This window comes from Carcharodon carcharias (assembly GCF_017639515.1).
Source record: "Carcharodon carcharias isolate sCarCar2 chromosome 39 unlocalized genomic scaffold, sCarCar2.pri SUPER_39_unloc_1, whole genome shotgun sequence".
NCBI classification, from domain to species: Eukaryota; Metazoa; Chordata; class Chondrichthyes; order Lamniformes; family Lamnidae; genus Carcharodon; species Carcharodon carcharias.
Window position 1 is genome coordinate 944529 of NW_024470814.1, and position 20903 is coordinate 965431.

At 42.3% G+C, this 20903-nt stretch overlaps 3 protein-coding genes and 1 long non-coding RNA gene across 4 annotated transcripts; 2 read left to right on the top strand and 2 right to left on the bottom strand.

Annotated features, from left to right (window-relative positions):
* Window positions 1-445: 445 nt before the first annotated feature.
* LOC121274917 (histone H1-like) lies at window positions 446-1102 on the bottom strand. The gene has a single exon (XM_041182296.1). It carries the CDS (start codon window positions 1100-1102, stop codon window positions 446-448), a length of 657 nt encoding a protein of 218 aa, XP_041038230.1.
* A 3928-nt stretch (window positions 1103-5030) lies between these two features.
* On the top strand, window positions 5031-6266 carry LOC121274901. The gene is made up of 2 exons (XR_005942319.1): window positions 5031-5128; window positions 5867-6266. It is a non-coding gene; the product is annotated as an uncharacterized LOC121274901 (long non-coding RNA).
* A 1077-nt stretch (window positions 6267-7343) lies between these two features.
* Window positions 7344-20423, bottom strand: LOC121274918 (histone H3-like). The gene is made up of 5 exons (XM_041182297.1): window positions 19988-20423; window positions 13298-13398; window positions 11945-12046; window positions 10250-10341; window positions 7344-7388 (listed from the first exon to the last, which is right to left on the bottom strand). The coding sequence occupies exons 1-5, from the start codon at window positions 20380-20382 to the stop codon at window positions 7344-7346; spliced, it is 735 nt and encodes a 244-aa protein (XP_041038231.1). The 5' UTR covers window positions 20383-20423.
* LOC121274889 (histone H2AX) lies at window positions 18690-19091 on the top strand. Its single transcript, XM_041182280.1, has one exon. It carries the CDS (start codon window positions 18699-18701, stop codon window positions 19089-19091), a length of 393 nt encoding a protein of 130 aa, XP_041038214.1. The 5' UTR covers window positions 18690-18698.
* Window positions 20424-20903: the final 480 nt, after the last annotated feature.

Here is a 20903-nt window from a genome sequence, read left to right on the forward strand (position 1 = left end):
ACAGCCAGAAGGGATTGATAAATTCGCTAACATCCCTTCCAACAGAATTAGAGAAACAGGTATGGGCATTAGTTGTGAGGCGGACTTTGGAGCGATGCTCACCCTATTGCTGACTCTCACCCTGAAAATGTGAACAAAGAAAAGATAAACTTTGAGTGCACTCTGACACATTCCGTTAGGGAGCTGTAAGGTCATCCCTGAGTTTTATTGCATAGTTGGGGAGGGGTCGAGTGGAGAGTGTGTCAGTGAGTGAGCTGGAATATAGGATTTACGTTGGAGGAAAACGAAACATTTCCATATGAAATCTGCTCCCAACTCCGAGACAGGGATCAAATGATCAGGGGATCAGCTCTTTCATGTGAAATGTGGGTGGCTCTGAGAAGAGCCTTTGGGTTTCAGAGGTTTACAACTTGCTTGGGACCTTTCCCTTTTTTCCTGTCTTTGCTTATCTGGATTTGGGCTTGGCCCTTGCTTTCGCCACTTTTTTGACGACCGTCACCTTCTTGGCAGACTTTTTCTTGGGGGCTGCTTTCTTCACCGGTTTTTTTGGAGTTGCCGCCTTCTTGGCTGTTTTCTTGGCTGCTGCTTTCTTCGCTGGGGATTTCTTAGCTGCTGCTTTCTTCACTGGGGATTTCTTGGCTGATGCTTTCTTGACTGGAGTTTTCTTGGCCGCTGCTTTCTTTGCTGTCACCTTCTTGGCTGCCGCTTTCTTCACTGGAGATTTCTTGCCAGCTGCTGCCTTCGCCTTCTTCCCCACTTTCCCCGGGGCTGTGTTCTTAGGGACTTTGAATGACCCCGAGACGCCCGTGCCCTTAACCTGAACCAGGAAGCCATTCTTCACATTCCTCTTGATGCTTTGCTTGATCTGGGAGCCGAGTTTATCCACATCCAGCCCTTTGCCGCGCAGCGCCTTCTTGATGGCGGGCAGCGACATCCCCTTGCGATCGCTGCAATCCGCCACAACCTTGAGGATCTGCTCGCCCAGCTTGGGACCGGCTGCTCCGCTCCGGGGAGCCGCCTTCTTCTTCTTCTTCTTGGGAGTCTTGACCTGGGCGGCGGGAGCGGCTGGAGGAGCCGTTTCGGCGTCTGCGGTGTCGGTCATGTTCCGGGACTCTGCACAAAAAAGTGTCTCTGTCAATGTGAACGTGGTGAGAAATGAAGCCGCTGGCGGCGGCACTGAGCAACTTAAAGGCAGCGAGCGGACGGGGCGGAGACAAGCTGCTGTCAGCTCTCGGCTGCTGCTGCCTCTCTGTGTTTCTCTCTCCTCACAAACTCCCCGATTCCTTGGAAATCCCGGCTCTCCAGTGTCCCAGACTAAATCCTTCTTATCTCTGACCTTGTACTGTTTGCTGTCGAAAATAGTTTTCGCGAACTGAGGACTCCAATTTCGATTAATACCCGATTTACTGCCGCTCCTTCACCCGATCGCAGACATGTCCTCGACTTTTAGACTGAAATCTAGAAAACAACGCAGAAATCCTCTTGAAATCTCACTTTGGGGTTACGCTAGGGGACAGGGGGAATTTTTGAATGGAAAATATTTTTACTTTAGGCAAGCGGGACTCGGAAATCTCATGATCAGAACGGACAGACAAACACAGTTTCATTCCTCTGACTAGCACGCCACTCCCAAATCTCTGTTACACAACGTTCACATCTGCATCTCCACAGGCTGAAACTACTATCTAAGGTATGGGTCTCAGGAGAGAATTGACCCCCTTTTCGAATTTTGCTCGTCTTTCTGTTAATTTGCTGTAGGTTTTAAATTCAGAAAAAAAAACATTTAACACTCTGAAGTATGGGGCCCGCAGACTCTCTGATTCGATGATTCCGTGGAACAGCCAATCACATGTAATTTCAGGCAATTATCTGAATAGCTCACATCAAGATGTTTATTCCAGGTGACAATATAAATTATCTGCTCCCGGTCCCTCCAAATCTCTCTGGTTAAGTTGCTCCTCTTGAACTGACAGGTCACAATTTCACAGTTTGCAATGTACATCAATCTCAACAACCAGAGCGGGCCAGTTATATATGAATATGCACTCGCGGATAGTCACGTTCCTGGCAGGGACAGAGATTTTCAAAACACACTTCGATTTTTTTATTAGAGATAATCAAATGAAATTTCAGAGCTGAATTTCTGAGAGGGAAGAGAACACTGACGGTCACTGATATCATTGGAGGACGGATCACAGCGTCAGTAACATTCACAGCACCAGAAGTTGAGAGGGGTGGGGGGCTGAAAAGGAGCAACATTGAATTGAGCGAGAGGGAGCATGAGTGAGAGAGAAATGGAGAGTGGGAGAGAGAGGCAGACAGAGGGAGAGAGTGGAACACACACAGATAGGCTAGTGCTTTTGGACAAGTTTAAACAAATTCGGCAGGGGAAGGGAACACAGAGTGTTAGCAGAATAGAGGCACATCACAATCCAGTAAAACAATTAAGTCACAGAAAGTATAGCTGCAATAAGCTTCGGGGGAGTAAGGCAAGGCTAGATGGCCTCTACTTTAGTGCCAGGGGTGTTGCAGGTAAAACAAATGAGTTAAGGTTGCCGATTGTGAGGTGGAATTGTAATATAGTAGACATCACTGAATGTGGTTGAGGGAAGGGCAGGATTGGCAGCTCAACATTCCGGGATATAGCATCTTCAGGCGAGACAGGGGAGGGGTTCAGATAGCAAGAGGCGTTTTGTTAGCTGTTAAGGCGTCAGTTACTGCAGTGAGGATGTATCTAATGAAGCTTTGTGGCTGGAGTTTAGGATTAAAATGGGTCATCCACATAATTAGGTGGTTAGTATAGCACCCCAGTTACTCAGCGGGAAATTGAGGAGCAAATACCTGCGCAACTTTGGGAGGTGAGTAAAATCACTAATAAAGGGTAATTATATTTAGTGATTTCAACTTTCCCAAGATTAATTGGGATAGAAATAGTGTTAAGGGGTTGGACGGAGTTGTTTTCTTGAAATATGTACAGGGGAACTTTGTAAGTCAATATGTCGAGATTCCAACAAGGGATGGTGCAGTGCTGGTCCTAATTCAGGGGACTGAAGCTGGACAGGTGGCTGAGGTGGTCGTGGGCCAGCATTTCAGTGATAGCGACCACAACATGGTACAGTTTAAGTTTGTTATGGACAAATAAATCATCAACTTGTATGAAAATGTTTTGGATTGGGAGAGATTGTATTTTAGTAAAATAAGGCAGGATCTGGTCAAGTTAGGCTGGGAACAGTTACATGTGGGAAAATATAAATTGGGACAGTGGAGAGTGTTCAATCAGAAAATGGGAAGGGTACAGGCTCGACATGTTCCCTCTAGGGTGATAGGAAGGAGTAACAAGCCCAGAGAACCATGAATGACTCGAGATATTCAGGTTATGATGATAAGAAAAGGGAGGATTTTAGCAGATACAAGGGAAGCAAATCAACAGAGGCAATAGTGGATTAAAGACAGTACCGGGTGGAGCTTAAGAAAGCAATTAAGAGGGGTTGCAGAGGAGATTCACCAAGATGTTGCCTTGGATGAAAGTTATTAAGTTATTAAGAGAGGTCGGATGGACTTGGGTTGTTTCCGTTGCAGCAGTGAAGACTGAGGGGAGACCTGACCGAGGGGTACAAGATTATGATGGGCTTGGGCAGGGTGCATAGTAAGCAGCTGTTCCCCTTAGTTGAAGGGTCAGTCACAAGGGGGCATAAATTCAAGGTGAGGGGCAGGATGTTTAGGGGCGATGTGAGGAAAATCTTTTTTACCCAGATGGTAGTGATGGTCTGGAATGCGCTGCCTGGGAGGGTGGTGGAGGCGGGTTGTCTCACATCTTTTAAAAAGTACCTGGATGATCCCTTGGCACGTCAAAACATTCAATGGGCCGGGGGCTGGTAAGTGGGATTAGGTAGGTAGGTCAGGTGTTCCTCACGTGTCCGCACAAACTCGATTGTCCGAATGGCCTATTTTGCACTTTCATTCGGCGAGAGAGAGAGAGAGAGAGATAAAGAGAGAGCAGTCTCTCAGTTCCATCCTTGTGATAAGATAGGATCGATTGGTTCTAATATCTATCATCGGATAGAGGCAGAAATATTATCAGAGTGTCAATAGAATATGCGCACATCACAATTAATAATTGTGTTGCAAATATCTGCTGGAACCAATGAATAGATCAGTAAATGTTCATGAGTAGATTCCTGGAACGATATTGTTGACAGATGAGCGAATCTTGAGCAAGATGAATTATAATCATTGGAACTTAGAAGATTGACAGGTTTTCCTTTTGAAACACCGAAGTTTCTAAAACTGATCGGTAAAACTAATTGAAAGCTGACAGACCCCCAGCGGTTAGAGAGGACGCGATTCAACTCCCATTAATACTGGGCCAGAGGCAGACACATTTCCGTCACACAAACAGGAAAGTGCCAGAGGGTGAGGTGAATACTATCCGAAATGTAATGTTCCAAAAACTCTGGAGCTCTGTGGAAAATTTCGTCTCAAATTATTTGATAGGACGCGCAGTGATTGACAGTTTCAATCTGGTTATATCAAAATGGGTTATGTTGCCATCAGATATGAACTTCTGCGCGGCTACAGCGATCACGTAGTTTCACTGGGTTAAGGGAAAAATAATGCGGTGCTGGAAGTCTGAAACAAAAACAAAAAACACTGGAGAACTCCGCAGGTCTGGCAGCATCTGTGGGGCTGAAAGACAGTATTTCTCTGCACAGATGCTGACAGACCTACTGAGTTTTTCCAGGTAATTTTGTTTCTGACATAGATTCACTGGTCGGATTGATTTCCTAAACCGGTGAATGAACAGCAAAGATGCTGCAGGGAACGATATCATTTTGAACTTCATACAAGTATCGACCACCAGACTAAAACTCTGCACATTCCCATCAGCTCCAATTGTGATGCTCAAGCTGGAGAACATTGCCCGAGGGGAGGAGCAAAGGTCGTTTGTACTGTGACGTTCATTCCAGATAGGCGCATGCGTATTGCTGTGGCGGCCTTCAGTTTCTCAGATATGACTAGAAGAGCGCATGCGCCTCCCTTCACCCGGACTCCGCCATTGAAAGCTTTTCACTCAGTGAGAGGGAGACCTTTGTTTCAAAGAGATAGAAATGCAAATATTAGTGCCCAGGTAAGCGAGTAAACAGCGTTCTGATTCCAGCTGTGCTCCGGTTTGTCCGTGGAGACACAGAAATCAACATTGACACGGGGTCAGTTCAGGGAGAACCGGGGGCTGTTTTTAAGTGGCGGAGCGAAGCGGGAACAGTTCCGGAGCTTGGAGTGAGCGGGTGGACGGGGAGAGGCCTTTCTGGGGCTGTGTGTGACCCTGCTGAGGGAGACACAACCTGAGGAAGCTGCAAACGAAAACTTTGGGATTTTCTCCCCTCAAACCTGTAAAGCATATTCCAAGTTTAGCTGCTGATTCATGCAACTTGTTCGCATTTGGAAGGTGAATAGTGGAAACAGGCGGACAGTGAGGATGCGGAGCAATCATGTAAAGATCACCTATCGCAGGCACCAGCTTTTCAAGTGAGAAGTGTTATAGAAACATTGTAGCAGCGGCTGTTGGTTTCAGTTAACGGCTCTTACAATGGGAGCTGGAGATTGAAACCTGATCTGCATCAATGTCTCTGTCCCCTCGTGTAGTGACATCCTTGGAGCAGAACAGGTCAGGATTGTTTCTGAATGTCACTCAATTGTTTAAAAAGTGCCAAAGCAGGTGCTGAAGTGGAATCAAACATTGTACTATTTTATTGCTCTTTACGATTTGTAGAGCATTATAAAAAATGATTATCAGTTAAGAGTTTACATTGATCTTTCAAAAGCCTCCGTTGATCTTGAGTTACAAGTGATATATTTCTTCTTCTAGGCAAATACATGAAGGGATCAGTTTCAAGCTGATGATTCCACCAGCCAAATTTAAAGTGCAGGTATCTCCTTCTAACTGACAGCAAGTATGACTTTACTCACAGTGAGCAGAGATACAGACAGAACATCATTTCCACCATCAACACGAACAGAAATAGTCAGGGTCAAATTGAAGTCATGGCTGAAAAAATTCAATAGTCAAACACTCAGAGGGGAGCTGCATTGGGTAGACGGTTGGAATAATCACAATACACTCCTATTCAGTACCTCTGAATGGCAGGTCCACCAATTTTAGTCCAAACTCACAGCCATTATCAGATTGAAGTGTACTCCATGCAAGTCACAAGAGTGGAACATTGGCAGCAATTCAAATAGCAGGGAATAAAGATGAATGAAATTTACACATTTAATCCTTGAATGTACCTAACATTCATAAATCAACACAATACCTTTAATAGCAAAGATCTCATACAATATCATACTTTTATTTTATTCGTTACTGAGATGTGGACTTTGCAGGCCAGGCTTGCATTTAATTGCACATGAGAAGGTGACGGTGAGCTGATTTCTTGAACCATTGCAGTCCCAGTGGTGTAGCTACACCCACAGTTCTGTGGGGCAGGGATTTCCAGGATTTTGACACAACAATGGCAGCATATTTCTAAGTCAGAATGATGAGTGCCCTGAAGGGGAACTTCCAGGTGGTGATGTTCTCATCTATCTGCTGCCCTTGTCCTTCAGGGTTGACAGGGCTAAGATTGCCATTGTCAATCACCTCTTTGTAGCTGTTTGTTACAATTGTGTGGCTAGCTAGGCCATGTCAGAGGGCATTTAAGTGTGCGTCTAGAGTCACATGTACAAGGATGATGGATTTCCTTCTCTAAAGCATATTAATGAACCAGAAGTGTTTTTACACAATCGACAATAGTTTCATAGTGATCATTAATTCAATTCATATTTTTATTGACTTCAAATTCCACGATCTCCCACGTCAGGTTTCGAACACAGAGGATTACCCAGGGTCTCCTGATTACTAGCTCAATGTGAATGCAACTATGCCATCGCATCCCCAGTTAATGATAAAGTACTTATTCATTAATAGAGAGAAGCATACACATCACTTGCCAGAGCAATATTCTCAGTTTAGTTATAATGACAGATCTCTACAAACAAGAAAGTTTAAACCTTAACTCACAAAGCAGATATTGACATTGTAAAACCACTGACCCATGCCAGAGATAGAGAGGTACAGATGAAAATCAATTTTTCCATCACCGACTTTTCAAAATAGGAAGCATGTTGAAAGCTAGAGTAAAATCAAATGAGAAAATGCACCAAAATCTGTAAGTTGCTGAGTAAAACCTAACAGCCTGCACCAAAGACCAAGTGATACAGCCGGGGCTGGTGTGTGGGCTGTTAGGGTGGGGGGACATCCATGCTCACACTCTAAATTGAAAGCTGTAATGTGAACATCACACTCAAGTAACACAGGCTGACATCTTCACAGCAAAATCGACAATGACCTATAAGGTGCATGCAGACCACGGGAAAATACATTACTCACATTCAAGAAAAAAATAGGCATAGATTAAACCACACCTTCTCAAACCAGGGATTGTCAGCAAATGAAAAAATTCTCACTCATTTAAAATAACCTGAGTTTCAGCAAAATTTTTCCATGCTCACAATTCTGATCCTGACACAAACAACAGGAAGATGAATCACACTGACATATCAAGGCATTGCAGATACAGAACAAAATCTGCACATCCACATACCTGTTAATGAGAGGCAATGAGTAAAGTATGCATTACATGTCAGAAACAATGAATGTCAGATGCATCCTCACAATTCAGGCACAGAATGATAGCCACAAGTGCACTACAGTGTGTCAAAGATACAGAGTAAAATCCAGAATCAATTACAAACATTTATAAAATATAATACACAGTCACACAGCAGCAAATAACTAGGTGCATTTTGAAATCCCCATGCACAGACACGGAATGAATAAACCCCATGATAAGATGTTAAAAAGTCAAAGATCCAGTGTGATCCCACATTCACATAATGTAATATAAACAGTGGACAAGAAAGAAATTGCTCCCATACTAAAGACCAGCAGGTAAACACACACACACACACACACGCACACACACACACCCAGACACACTCAAAAAAAATCTGATAATGATATAACATCAAGCCACCATCTCTGCTTGTGCACCAGGGCCAAGGTCCTGATTCCCCAGCTAAAATAATCATGCAGCCCTCTGCTTCGAATGGTCATAGGCACATTATTGTTCAAAGAACACAGCAGAACAGCAGTTCCACCGGCACTGAGAGCAGGAATCAGATTCACATTGATCTCAAGTTTTTCATTTAGTCACGTCAAATACAACAGGGGAGAGAGAGTACTTCTCCCCAATTCATACTCACTGAGTGCAGCAGAATGGTAGGTCCATCAATGTCATTCCAATACCACTAACATTATCAGAATAAAATGCAGCTCATTCATTTCAGAAGAATGCAGTCTTAGCTACAGATAGACAAACTGACTGAAATGTACAAAATTTAACCTAAGAATGTACAATAGGTTCTAACAGAAGAAAAGATTGAATTCCACTCCACGATCTCATACTACATTTGGAATAAAGGGAAAGTGTATTTTTAATCAATACAGCATGAATACACAACACATGCCTGCTCAATATTCTAACTATGATTCATAATGTAAGATCATTACAAACTGAATCAGTCAGATGAGACACACACAGGATGTGAGTTCAAGCGTCTCATTATCATTCACAAACAGTTTTGCCAATTTGCAGCCTTAATACTATGCATTAGCTGACTCAAAACAATGAATAAAACATGTCTTTGATAAATGCAATTTTCCATGTTTAAAGTTGCATCAGAGATGGGAAACAGTCCTGGATTAATGCATTGAAGTAATAGTTTTCACAAACATGCATGTGATATATATTATGTACAGAACAAATCTACACAAGTGCAATAGTGGGGTCATTTACACAGAGCATAAATTTGAAATACGCAAACAGCACAATAACTGAGATTTAGGGAACTAATTTCACAAGAGCTATCGTTCACAGGGTAGATGCTTAAATTTCATTAAAATTAATTTCAAAACTGCCTCCTGTACCAGAGAGAGTCAAATGGGAAATGACACCTGCACACTCCTACACAAACACTCACTCACTCGCAGACTCATGCACTAACACATGCAAAGCAAACACACACACACACACACACACAGACACAAATACATAAACACACATGCACAGAAACTTACACACAAGCCCTCACACACACACAAACACACATATGCATAAACACATACACACAGATACAAACTTGCAATTTCTCTCCCACACATCCATGCAGATATTTACAAACATGCTCACCTAGAGACACAAACACTCACACACAAGCACACAAATACAATGAAAAACAGAAATGGAATGGCCAAAAGTTCATGAATGTCAAACATGGTCATACATGCACACACACACACACACACAGACCCACACATACAAGATGCATCTGTCAGTACATACACGGAAGTTTTACAATATCTAAGCAATTGAATGCTGGGCTGTTAGTTAAGGAGCAGATATTGTGGTAGTAATTTAAACATACACAGCTGAAAATTAGCAGGAACATATATATTGGAAGTACAGAAGAACATAAGCACTAGGAGCAGGAGTAGGCAATTCAGCCCTTTGAGCCTGTCCGGCCATTCATTCCAATCATGGCAGATCTCATTTCGCCCTCAGCTCAAATTTACCGCCCTCTGCCCATAACCTTTCAACCCATTCCTAATTTCAAATCTGCCTATCTCGTCCTATAATTTAATCAGCATCCCGGGATCTACTGCACTCTGGTGTAGTGGATTCCACAGATTCATGACACTTTGAGAAAAGTAATTCCTCCATGTTACTGATTTAAATCTACCACCCATTAGCCTAATACTATGGCCTCTCATCCTAGAATGTCCCACGAGCGGAATCATCCACTCCATGTCTACTTTGTCTATCCCCTTTAGCATCTTATCAATTAGATCTCCTCTCATCCTTCCAAACTTTAGCGACGATAGGCCTAAACTGCTCAAACTCTCCTCATAAGACTGGCCTCGGATCTCTGGAATCAATCTAGTGAACCTCCTCTGTACCACCTCCAATGCAACTTCCTCCGTCCTCAAGTAAAGGGACCAAAACCGTGCACGGTACTCCAGGTGTGGTCTCACCAATGCCTTGCACAGTTAGAACAACCTGCTGTATCTGTATATTAGCCTACTCCTGTCTCTATTTCTTCTGTTCATATGTTTGTAATGGACATTCTAAAGCATCGGCCATGTGTTTACCCACTCAATCAACTTGTCTAAATTGCTTTGAAGCCTCTTGGAATCCTCCTCACCACTGACATTCCCACCAAGTTTCATGTTGTCAGGAAAACCTGGAAATAATACATCAGCTTTCATCAAGCAAATTATTGTTATAGATTGTGAATAGCTGGGGATTTCATGAATCCAAGTTGACTTTGCCAAGCACCGTAGATAAGTTCAAAGTGACATTCCTAATAAATTCATACAAATTGCATCATGAACCAGAAGAAATAAACATGCTCACGTGAAAGTTGAAAGGGTCAGGTACAAACGAAACGTACATACCAGAGATTCATAGATACAGGTTAAATTGAAGACCATCATGTGAGAAGTAGCTAATAAAAAAGTTTAATGCAAAATTGGAGAGGTACAGAATGAAGCAGTACATTGATTGCAGAAGCTGATGCGAGTGATCAACTGTTGCTTTCATACATTGAAAACAGCCAAACAGAGATAAAACTCCATTTGCTCATAACAGAGAGTATATAATAACATAACATTACTGAGAGAATGAGTAAATCTTATATTGGCTTAAAATAGATTAATAGGTACAGAATGTAGTTGACATACAAAAGAGCTGCTAATTTTAAGGTATGTTCACATTTAAATGTCAGAATCTGAGAGGTAGACTCAAACACACGATGACCCATTTGACACTGAAAACCCAATGTAATATTCACATTCAGATACCACACACATTCCAAACATTGGCAAATGCCAAGAAAGACCCACACACAAATGTCAGTTATTGACAAAAGCAGAATAAAAACTCACATTCTCATGCTACACACTGACGAATAGAGGGGTAGAGAGAAAAGAAAAACGCCAATCACTTCCAAGCCAGGAACTGCTATATAATAGAATATACAACAGAAATTCACAGGGGCTATCTAACACCGTCACGCATTTACCAGGAACTGACAGAGATCGTGTCAAAGTCATTTGTAAACACCCCGGAGACCTATAGATACAGGAGGGGCGGACTTTGGGGGTGGGTGGGGAGCTGCTGGTGGGGAATCTAATTCACGTACCTGAATAAGCACACAGCTGTTTAGAACTTACACTCAGTACATGTATATGAAGAACTGGCAGGTAACGAAAAAGGCACCGCCTCTCACACAGCAACAGTCAGCACGTGCAGTGAAATGAGACAAAAGACCATCAGTTACAGAGGAATATCTCTCTTCCTTGCTTGAAAGCAACAGGTATGGCATAAAATACATCACTGAATTCCAGTGACCGAGATGTACCCAGTTAGGGTGATCATTACATTGCAGAAACGATCAAGTGCAGAACAAAACACATTGTGTCGTTCTGTATGGAGCGGAAGTAGTTGGCCGCTGTCGTAGTCTTTTTTAATGGAGGTGAGCTTGGTCAGGTTCACGTGCAGCATCCGGCCCATTGTTTTCTAGATGTTTGATCAGAAATGGCCAGATACTTGTTATAGTGAACGGCTGCCCCTTCCTGACAGAAGATGAGTCCTGCAACTGCACACAAAAGCAGCCGAAGCACTTGAAATTGGATGATGTAATTGGGAAATGACAGAATCATATGTATGCAATGAAGTATATTAATCAAATTCAAAACACTATAGTGTGATGTGTTCCTACATGCAGATGGTGCAGCATAGGATAGAGTCTGATGGTCAAACAGGGTTTAACATATCTGCCTTACGAGCAGTTGAGCATAGATTGATAATCACCTGTTGCAGTGGATGCTTATTGACCATTGTCTCCATGCAAATCAGAAAACTAGCCCCTCCATAGAAGGAGGTCCCTGCCAACGAAAAAAAAGATAAATTAGGATGATCATTCATGCGTTTCCAATGTGAAATTCCGCTTCAGGACGCTGCCGAACTCATAAAGCAGATATTGACAAGTACATTGAATATACATAACACCACTCTCATATTGGGGAATAACAGATACAAAAGAAAGCTGGATTCTTGTAACAAGAGCAGACACTTACACTGTAAAAACACAGACAGATGGCAGATATGGAGAGGAGCAGAATAAAATCATTTTTCCATATCCGACTTTCCAAAATAGGAAGAGATTGGGTATCGAGAAATCCAATGTTATTAGCTAGAATAACATCACACCTGAAAATGTATCAAAGTCTGTAAGTTGCTGGTTAAAATATAACAGCCCGTAGCAAAGACCAAGGGATATAACCGCGGTTGATGTGGGGACTGGTGGTGAGTGTCTGTAGGGGGAATTGGGGGGTGGGGGCGGGGGGGGGCGGGGAGGGGTGGTGGGTGGGGTGTGGAGGATGGGTGTGTGAAGAGGCGGGGAGGAAGGTCCACGCTCACACATTAAATTGAAAGCTGCAATGTGAACATCATACTCATGTTATACAGGCTGAAATGTTCACAGTAATATTGACAATGAAACTCAAGGTGCACACATAGATAGAGCATAGTCAATACTATCATAAAATAACATGATAGGCATAGAGTGAACCATACTTTCTCATACCAGGGATTGACAGCAAATGATTAAATCCTCACTCAATTAAAACAACCTGAGTTTAAGCATAATTTTTCCATGATCACATTTCTGACACTGAAACTAACAACAGGAAAATGAACACATTACAGAATGAGAGAAACACAATAAAATCTACACATCCACATACCAGTGACTGAGAGGCAATGAGTAAAATATGCATTGCATGTGAGAAACAATGAATGTAACATGCATACTCAAATTTCAGGCACAGGCAGGTGCAGAGTAAAAGCCACAAGTGCATTACAGAGAGGAAAAGATCAAGAATAAAACCCCGAATCAATTACAAACATTTATTAAATAAAACACAATGTCACAGCTGCAAATAACTAGGTGTATTTTGAAATCCCCATGCACAGGCAGGAAATGAATAAACCGCATAGTATGATGCTAAAAAAGTGGAAGATACAGTGTGAACCCACTTTTGCATAGCAAAATATAAATAGTGCAGAAGAAAGAAAGATCTCCCATAATATAGACTGGCAGGTAAATATAAACACACACACACACACACACTCACCCGCAATCTCATAATGATATAACATTGAGCCACCATCTCCTCTTGTGCACCAGCGCCAAGGTACTGATTCCTCATCTAAAATAATCATGCAGCCCTCTGCTTTGAATGGACATAGGCAAACTTTTTGCTCAAAGAGTAGGAACAGAAAGCAGGAATCAGATTCACATTGACCTCAAGTTTCAGATAGACATGTTCAATGCAACTTTCAAATACAACTGGGAAGACAGAATATTTCTCCCCAATTCAAACGCACCACAGAATGGTAGGTCCAGCAATCTCAGTCCAAAACCGCAAACATTATCAGATTATAAGGCAGCTCATTAATTTTAGAAGAGTTCAGTCATAGCTACAGATTGAAATGTACAAAATTAATCCTAACCATGTACCCTGGGCGTTCACAGTTGGACATATGTAATTCCCCCCCAAAGATTTCATAATATATCTGAAATAAGGAGAAAGTGTAATTTTAATGAATACAGCATGAATATACAACACGTGCCAGGTCAATATTTTCACTATTATTCATAACGTAAGATAATTACAAACCAAATCAAACAGATATGACATACTTAACATGAGTTCCAGCGTCTCATTCATGAAAACTTTGGTGGAGTTGCAGCCTGAAGGCTACACCTTAGTTCACACAAAACCAATGAATGAAACTTGTCTTTGATAAATGCAAAGTTTCATGTTTAAATGTGCATCAGAGCTGGGAAACAGTAACAGATTAACGCATTGAAGAAATAGTTTTCACAAACATGCAAGGGATATACGTTTGGTAAAGACAAAATCTACACATGTCTGATAATGGATTCATATACACAGAGCAAAAATATGAGATACACAATCAGTACAATAACTGAGATTTAAGGAATTAATTCCAACACAGCTGACGGTCAGAGGGTAGACAATTAAATTTCATGTAAATTAATTCCAAAACTACATTCTGTACCAGAGAAAGATAAATGGGAAATTATTGTTGTTGACATCTTTTGATGATCTGCTTCTATCACTGCTTGTTTGTCCCTACAACCATACCACCACCCCCTCCACCTCTCTCTCTCTCTCTCTCTCTCCGCCCCCCACACACACACCTTAAACCAGCTTATATTTCAACTCTTTCTTGGACTCGAACTCAAGTTCTGTCGAAGGGTCATGAGGACTCGAAATGTCAACTCTTTTCTTCTCCGCCGATGCTGCCAGACCTGCTGAGTTTTTCCAGGTAATTCTGTTTTTGTTTTTGAAATGGGAAATTAGCCCTGCACACCCACACAAACACTCAAACACCCACAGAATCATGCTCTAACACAGACAGACACACATGCAAAGCAAACACACACACACACACACACACACACACACAGAGGCACAGACATAAACAATAATGCATACACCATCTCTTGCACTCAGACACAAACACACGCACACAGAACCTTAAACACAGGCACACCCAGGACCTCACATGCACTCTCACAAACACACACATGCATAAGCACATGCACACAGTAATAAACTTACACTTTCCTTGCCACGGACAGTCACGGAGATATTCACAAACATTCACACCTACAGACACAAACACAAATACACAAGCACATAAAAACACTGAAACACAGAAATGGAATGGCCAAAAGTTCATGATTGTCAATCAAACACACACGCACACACACATATGCACACACACAGCATATGTGAGTACACACATGGAACTTGGACAGTATCTAAGCAATTAAATTCTGGGCTGGTTGTTAAGGAGCATATATTACTCATACACATACACAGCTGCAAATTTGCTTGAACATAGACATTGCAAGTAAACTTTTGACACTTAGTTAAATCTAACAAGATAGTGAGACACAACTAGGTTAAGATTCTGTTCCAGTTACCTAATTTACAAAAAAATATAAAAGTAAAATCACTAACAACAGACAGAAATAAAAGTCATATTCACTGAAAGAAAGCTGACAGAAAAATAATAAATACACCAGACACTGAAAGATATAAAATATGTTTCGCCATGGCACACATGCAAGAGACAGAAAGATATTGAGTGAAATCACACTCAAATGCTAGTAGCTGACTGGCATGAAATTAAAATATAAAGTCTATACAGGAAAATGAGAGATATTCGTGGGAATATATTTCAGAAAACAAGAAGATATTAAACCTTAACTCTCCAAATACATATTGACAAGTACAAGAAATAAATTAACACATAGCAGAGACTGCCAAAAATAAAATAATATTTATTCCCATAATAGAGACCGAGAGTTATAATGTAAAATGAACAACATATCAACAAGAGAGAGAGAAACAGAATCAAAGAAGATCTGTTGCACTCCAGACACATATCTAAAACTGGCAATTGGAAGAATGACCCACGCTCACAATGCAGTTATTGACAGATACAGAAGAGATCACATTCACATGCCACAAACTGACGGAGAGAGTGAGAAAAAAAAAAGTGCCAGAAAGTAAAACAACTAGACATTCGCATCGACAGGCTAACACTAGCAATCACTTACCAGAACCTGAAAAGTACTGAGTCGCAGTCACATTCAGAATCCTAGAAACTGATTGACTATATGAACAACTACTTGAACTTCACATCTAATTCCAAATGTTGAGACATTCAAATGAAATACCACATTTGTCGCAAATGCAATAACATATTAGATATAGAGTTAATCCAATTCATGCAAAAATCACAGGTACTGAGTGATACAAAGAGGGGGAAATATATTCATTCACATACAATACAAGATACTGGAGGTAACAAAATGAATGCAGCTCGATCACATGTTCACCACGCTCCGAGTGAAAATGTTTCTGCTCATCACAGTCCTAAATGGCCTTCCCCCTATCCTGAGATTATGAACACTTGTTCTATACTTCCCAGTCAGAGGAAACATCATCCCTGCATCAGGTCTGTCCAGCCCTGTCAGTAATTTAACTACATCCCCATTTCATTCTACAAAACGTCAGTGAATACAAATCAAAACTGTCCAATTTCTCCTCATGCAACAATCCTTCCAGCCCATGAATCTGCCTGGTGATCGTTTGCTGCACGGAGGTAACCCAGTATATCCAAATTTCCCAACCTATCCCTATTTAAATAAACTCTGCCATTCTTTTTTACGTGCCAAAGTGGATAAATTCACACCTATCCATGTTATAGAGTGTCTGCCCTTTTTTTTGTCCACTCCCTCATCTTCTCTCAATATCCATGAACACTCTTAATTTCCTCCTCATCTCTCACCTTCCCTCCTAGCTTTATGTCATCAGCAATCTTAGAAATATTACCTTTGGTTCCTTCATCAAAATAATTGTTGTTTATTCTGAATATTGTGGTCAAGGCACTGATCTCTTCGCTACATCACTTGTCACCTCTTGCCATTCACAAAAAGACTGATTTATTCCTGCTCTCTGTTTCCTGTTGGCTAATCTTTTCTTAATCCATGCCCATATAATACCCCCATCCAGTTCAGTTCAATGCAATACACTAACATCTTTTGTGGGGCTTTATCGACAGCTTCCTGAAAATCCAAATGCACCATTTCATTTGGTTTTCCCTTGTCTATTTTGCTTGTTACCTCTACAGAAAAGCTCCAATAGGTTTGTCCAACATGATTTCCTTTCATTGATATTGTCTAAGTGTCCTGTAATGACATAAAAGACAATCGGTCTGTCATTCCTTGTTTTTCCCTATTTTTTTTTTTGTTGGAATAATAGCCATTACAGATTAAAGTTCACATTTATATATCATGAAGAGACAGGTATTCCATACACCCATAGCAGGATTTAACAGATAATGTTTAACAGGACAATAGGGACATAATCTGATGTTAGCAGCAACAAATGACGACTGAAATATAACATAATGTCCAGGAATTGACATGCACCAGGTAAAATCCACACTGACTTAAAACTGAATGTTGCAGAGATAAAAACAAAAACAGAAACTTATTTCGGTGATTACAATTTAGGCAGAAAAACTCAATATTATTGACCATAGAGTGTCAGTGAATGAAAGCTACATTTCAATACCAGATAATGATGGGTAGGCTTAATCCCAGAATCACGTAGCCTGCAGAGAATTGTCATTTTTATTTTTTGTCAGGAATACATAAAAACATAAGAAATAGGAGCAGGAGTAGGCAATTAAACACCTCGATCCTGCCCAGCCATTCATTACGATCATGGCTGATCTCATTTTGGCCTCAGCAACATTTTGCTGCCCTCTCCCCATAACCTTTCAACCCGTTACTAATTAAAAATCTGTCTATCTCCTCCTTTAATTTATTCAGCGACCCAGCATCCACTGCAATCTGAGGTATTGAATTCCATACATTCATGACCCTTTGAGGACAGTAATTCCTCCTAATCTCTGATTTAAATCTCCCACCACTTAGACTAAAGCTATGGCCTTTCCTGATAGAATGCTCGACTAGGGGAAACATATCGCTCCATGTCTACTTTGTCTATCCCCTTTAGCATCTTATTTACCTCAATTATATCTCCTCTCAACCTTCCAAACTCGGGCGACTGTAGGCCTAAACTACTCAATCCCTCCTCATTAGATTAGCCTCGCGACTCTGGAATCAATCTAGTGAACCTCCTCCAAACCGCCTCCAGTGCAACTACATCCTTCCTCAATCGAGGGCACCAAAACTGTGAATACAACGTAAGCTTGCTGCTTCAGAATAAACCCTGCCTTGTTGCATAAATGTAATCAAGCAGAGTCTATCTTTGATCCCTCAAAGATGCTATCCCTCCCCAGCATTATAAAAGTTGATTTGATCAATTCATTCCGTATAAGCCCTGTCGGAGTAGGAAGCCTTAGTTTAAATACTGGCCAATTTAAGCCAAAAAAATGTGCACGCCGCTCTTGACACTCACAAACATGTATAAAACAAAAGTTTGGATTCTGGAAAATTGGCGCCTTTATTATCTTCTTGTCCAGAGGCAAAACCAGAAACTGACAGTTTCGGGTAAAGTGTAGACGAGGGAAAGAGAGCGTGAAACCTTCTAACATTCTGTAACAGAACTGCTTTAATATTAAGCATTAGAAAGATTTGTATAGGAATTTTCCTTCGTTTAGCTAAGACGATTTCTGTGCGATATTTCCTTCGATTACTTTTTTGGCGGTCGTTTACTATTTGAAATATAAAATCGTTTGTTTAACCGATGATTTGGCGCCTTTAACTTCCGACTTCATACGTTGCTTGCCCGCATTGGTGAGTCAGGCAAAAAGCTGATTGGGAATATGAAGAATATTATGAGCTATAATACAATTGACCAATCAGCTGTGAGCGCACCACCATTCCTCCAGAGGGTATAAGAGAACTGAAAGAAGGCGGATATCAGCATTCTCTGTGTAAGTGCGTGTGAGATTGTCACAATGTCTGGAAGAGGAAAGACCGGTGGGAAAGCTCGATCCAAGGCCAGGTCTCGCTCCTCCCGGGCCGGACTGCAGTTCCCGGTGGGCCGCGTTCACAGGCTCCTGAGGAAGGGTAACTACGCTGAGCGTGTGGGTGCCGGAGCCCCGGTCTATCTGGCCGCCGTGCTGGAGTACCTGACGGCTGAAATCCTCGAGCTGGCCGGCAACGCGGCCCGGGACAACAAGAAGACCCGCATTATCCCCAGGCACCTGCAGCTGGCCGTCCGCAATGACGAGGAGCTGAACAAGCTGCTGGGAGGGGTGACCATCGCTCAGGGCGGGGTGCTGCCTAATATCCAGGCCGTGCTGCTGCCCAAGAAAACCGGCGCCTCTGCAGCCGCCAAGACCAAGTGAAGCGACTCTCCATTAAACTGAGAACACAAAGGCTCTTTTCAGAGCCACTCACTGAATCAGTGAAAGGGGCGACCTGTTGCCTATCCGGATGTGCGATAACATCCCTATCGATTCGGAATGACATTATAGCTCTAATGCGATCTGTGAAAGCGCTGGTTACAACGAGACGCTGGCTATGTTGCCTTATCCAGACATCAGGAGTCTGTGATTCATCTTATATATGACCAATTGCCAATGTTCAAGAAGAAGTTCTTTAATAATTAACTCATCCCATTTCTAATTAAATGATTTGAAATTGCATACAAATATAAACAGAATCAGCTCAAAATCCCAAATTCAGTAGAGGGAGGGAATCGGATAAACAAAATGAATGAAAATAAATAGTCGCTCTGAGGGTTTTAGGAACTGCATCTTCTAATAAGAAATCGCTGTTCTTTCTCTGACCGACTAGGTGGCGTTTAAAAGTGCCTTTGTTGAATGTGGAACTGAATCCTTGTTTTAGTGCATATGTGAACATTCCGATCGCTTGGCCAGGAAAACATTTCTGATGATATCAGTGGGTTAGAGTGAGACGCATCCTGCTAGCACTGTTACATTTTAGACATCAGTAATATGTGCTGGATCTAGTTATACCCAAAATCCTCTATTTGGGAAAACGATCCCTTATCATTAAAATAATCGCCTTTGAAATGACCTCAGATCGTCTGAAACATCCGGTAAAGGGAACAAAGGACAGTTACCAGGTGACAAAGTGAGGGAAATAAACTGTAGGCCAGAGAGGCTAAAATGCTGGTGTGGTTAAGAGATGGCAGCTCTTTCTCTGACCGACTTGGTGGCTCTTGAAAGAGCCTTTGTCGCACTTGGGGCTGAGGTGGGGTGTTTAGGCGCGCTCCCCGCGGATACGGCGCGCCAGCTGGATGTCTTTGGGCATGATGGTGACCCGCTTGGCGTGGATGGCGCACAGGTTGGTGTCCTCAAAGAGCCCCACCAGGTAAGCCTCACTGGCCTCCTGCAGGGCCATGACGGCCGAGCTCTGGAAGCGCAGGTCGGTCTTGAAGTCCTGAGCGATCTCCCGCACCAGGCGCTGGAAGGGCAGTTTGCGGATCAGCAGCTCGGTGGATTTCTGGTAGCGGCGGATCTCCCGCAGAGCCACAGTGCCGGGCCTGTAGCGATGGGGCTTCTTCACGCCGCCCGTGGCTGGAGCGCTCTTGCGGGCAGCTTTGGTCGCCAGCTGCTTGCGGGGAGCTTTCCCTCCGGTCGACTTGCGCGCTGTCTGCTTGGTCCTGGCCATGATAACAAACGCTGTGGAACACAGACTCTGAGAATGATGAAGCCGCTCTGTGTCTGTCTATTTAAGACATTGTCCGTCACCTCCCTCCTCTCCTGATTGGATGCAGCGCAATCCCGCCGAGAAATTTGAAAAGAGCAGCGGGCTGCATGGATTTCTGGGCCCTGATTGGTGGAGCAGCAACTGACAGTTCATCAATTTCAAAATGCCCGCCAATTTCAGAGGGACGAGTAACTGACATTAAAATAAACCTAGTTTGAAGGCAGGAAAAGTCAATCTGAATTATAAAATATAATAAAATCTCAATGGTTGTGTTTCCCATTTTTTGATCCAGGTTCCGACTTCCTGCATCGGAACTCGGATTAAATTCTAATGCATTCCCTGGTCGGTTTGCAACAGGCTGGAATAAAGCTCCTATTGACGTGTGAAAATATGGGATTCACACATAAACCTTTTGAATGTTATCGGTTTATTCATGTCAACGCGTTGGTGAAGTGAAAGAGAAAATGGCGTGGTTCCTGTTT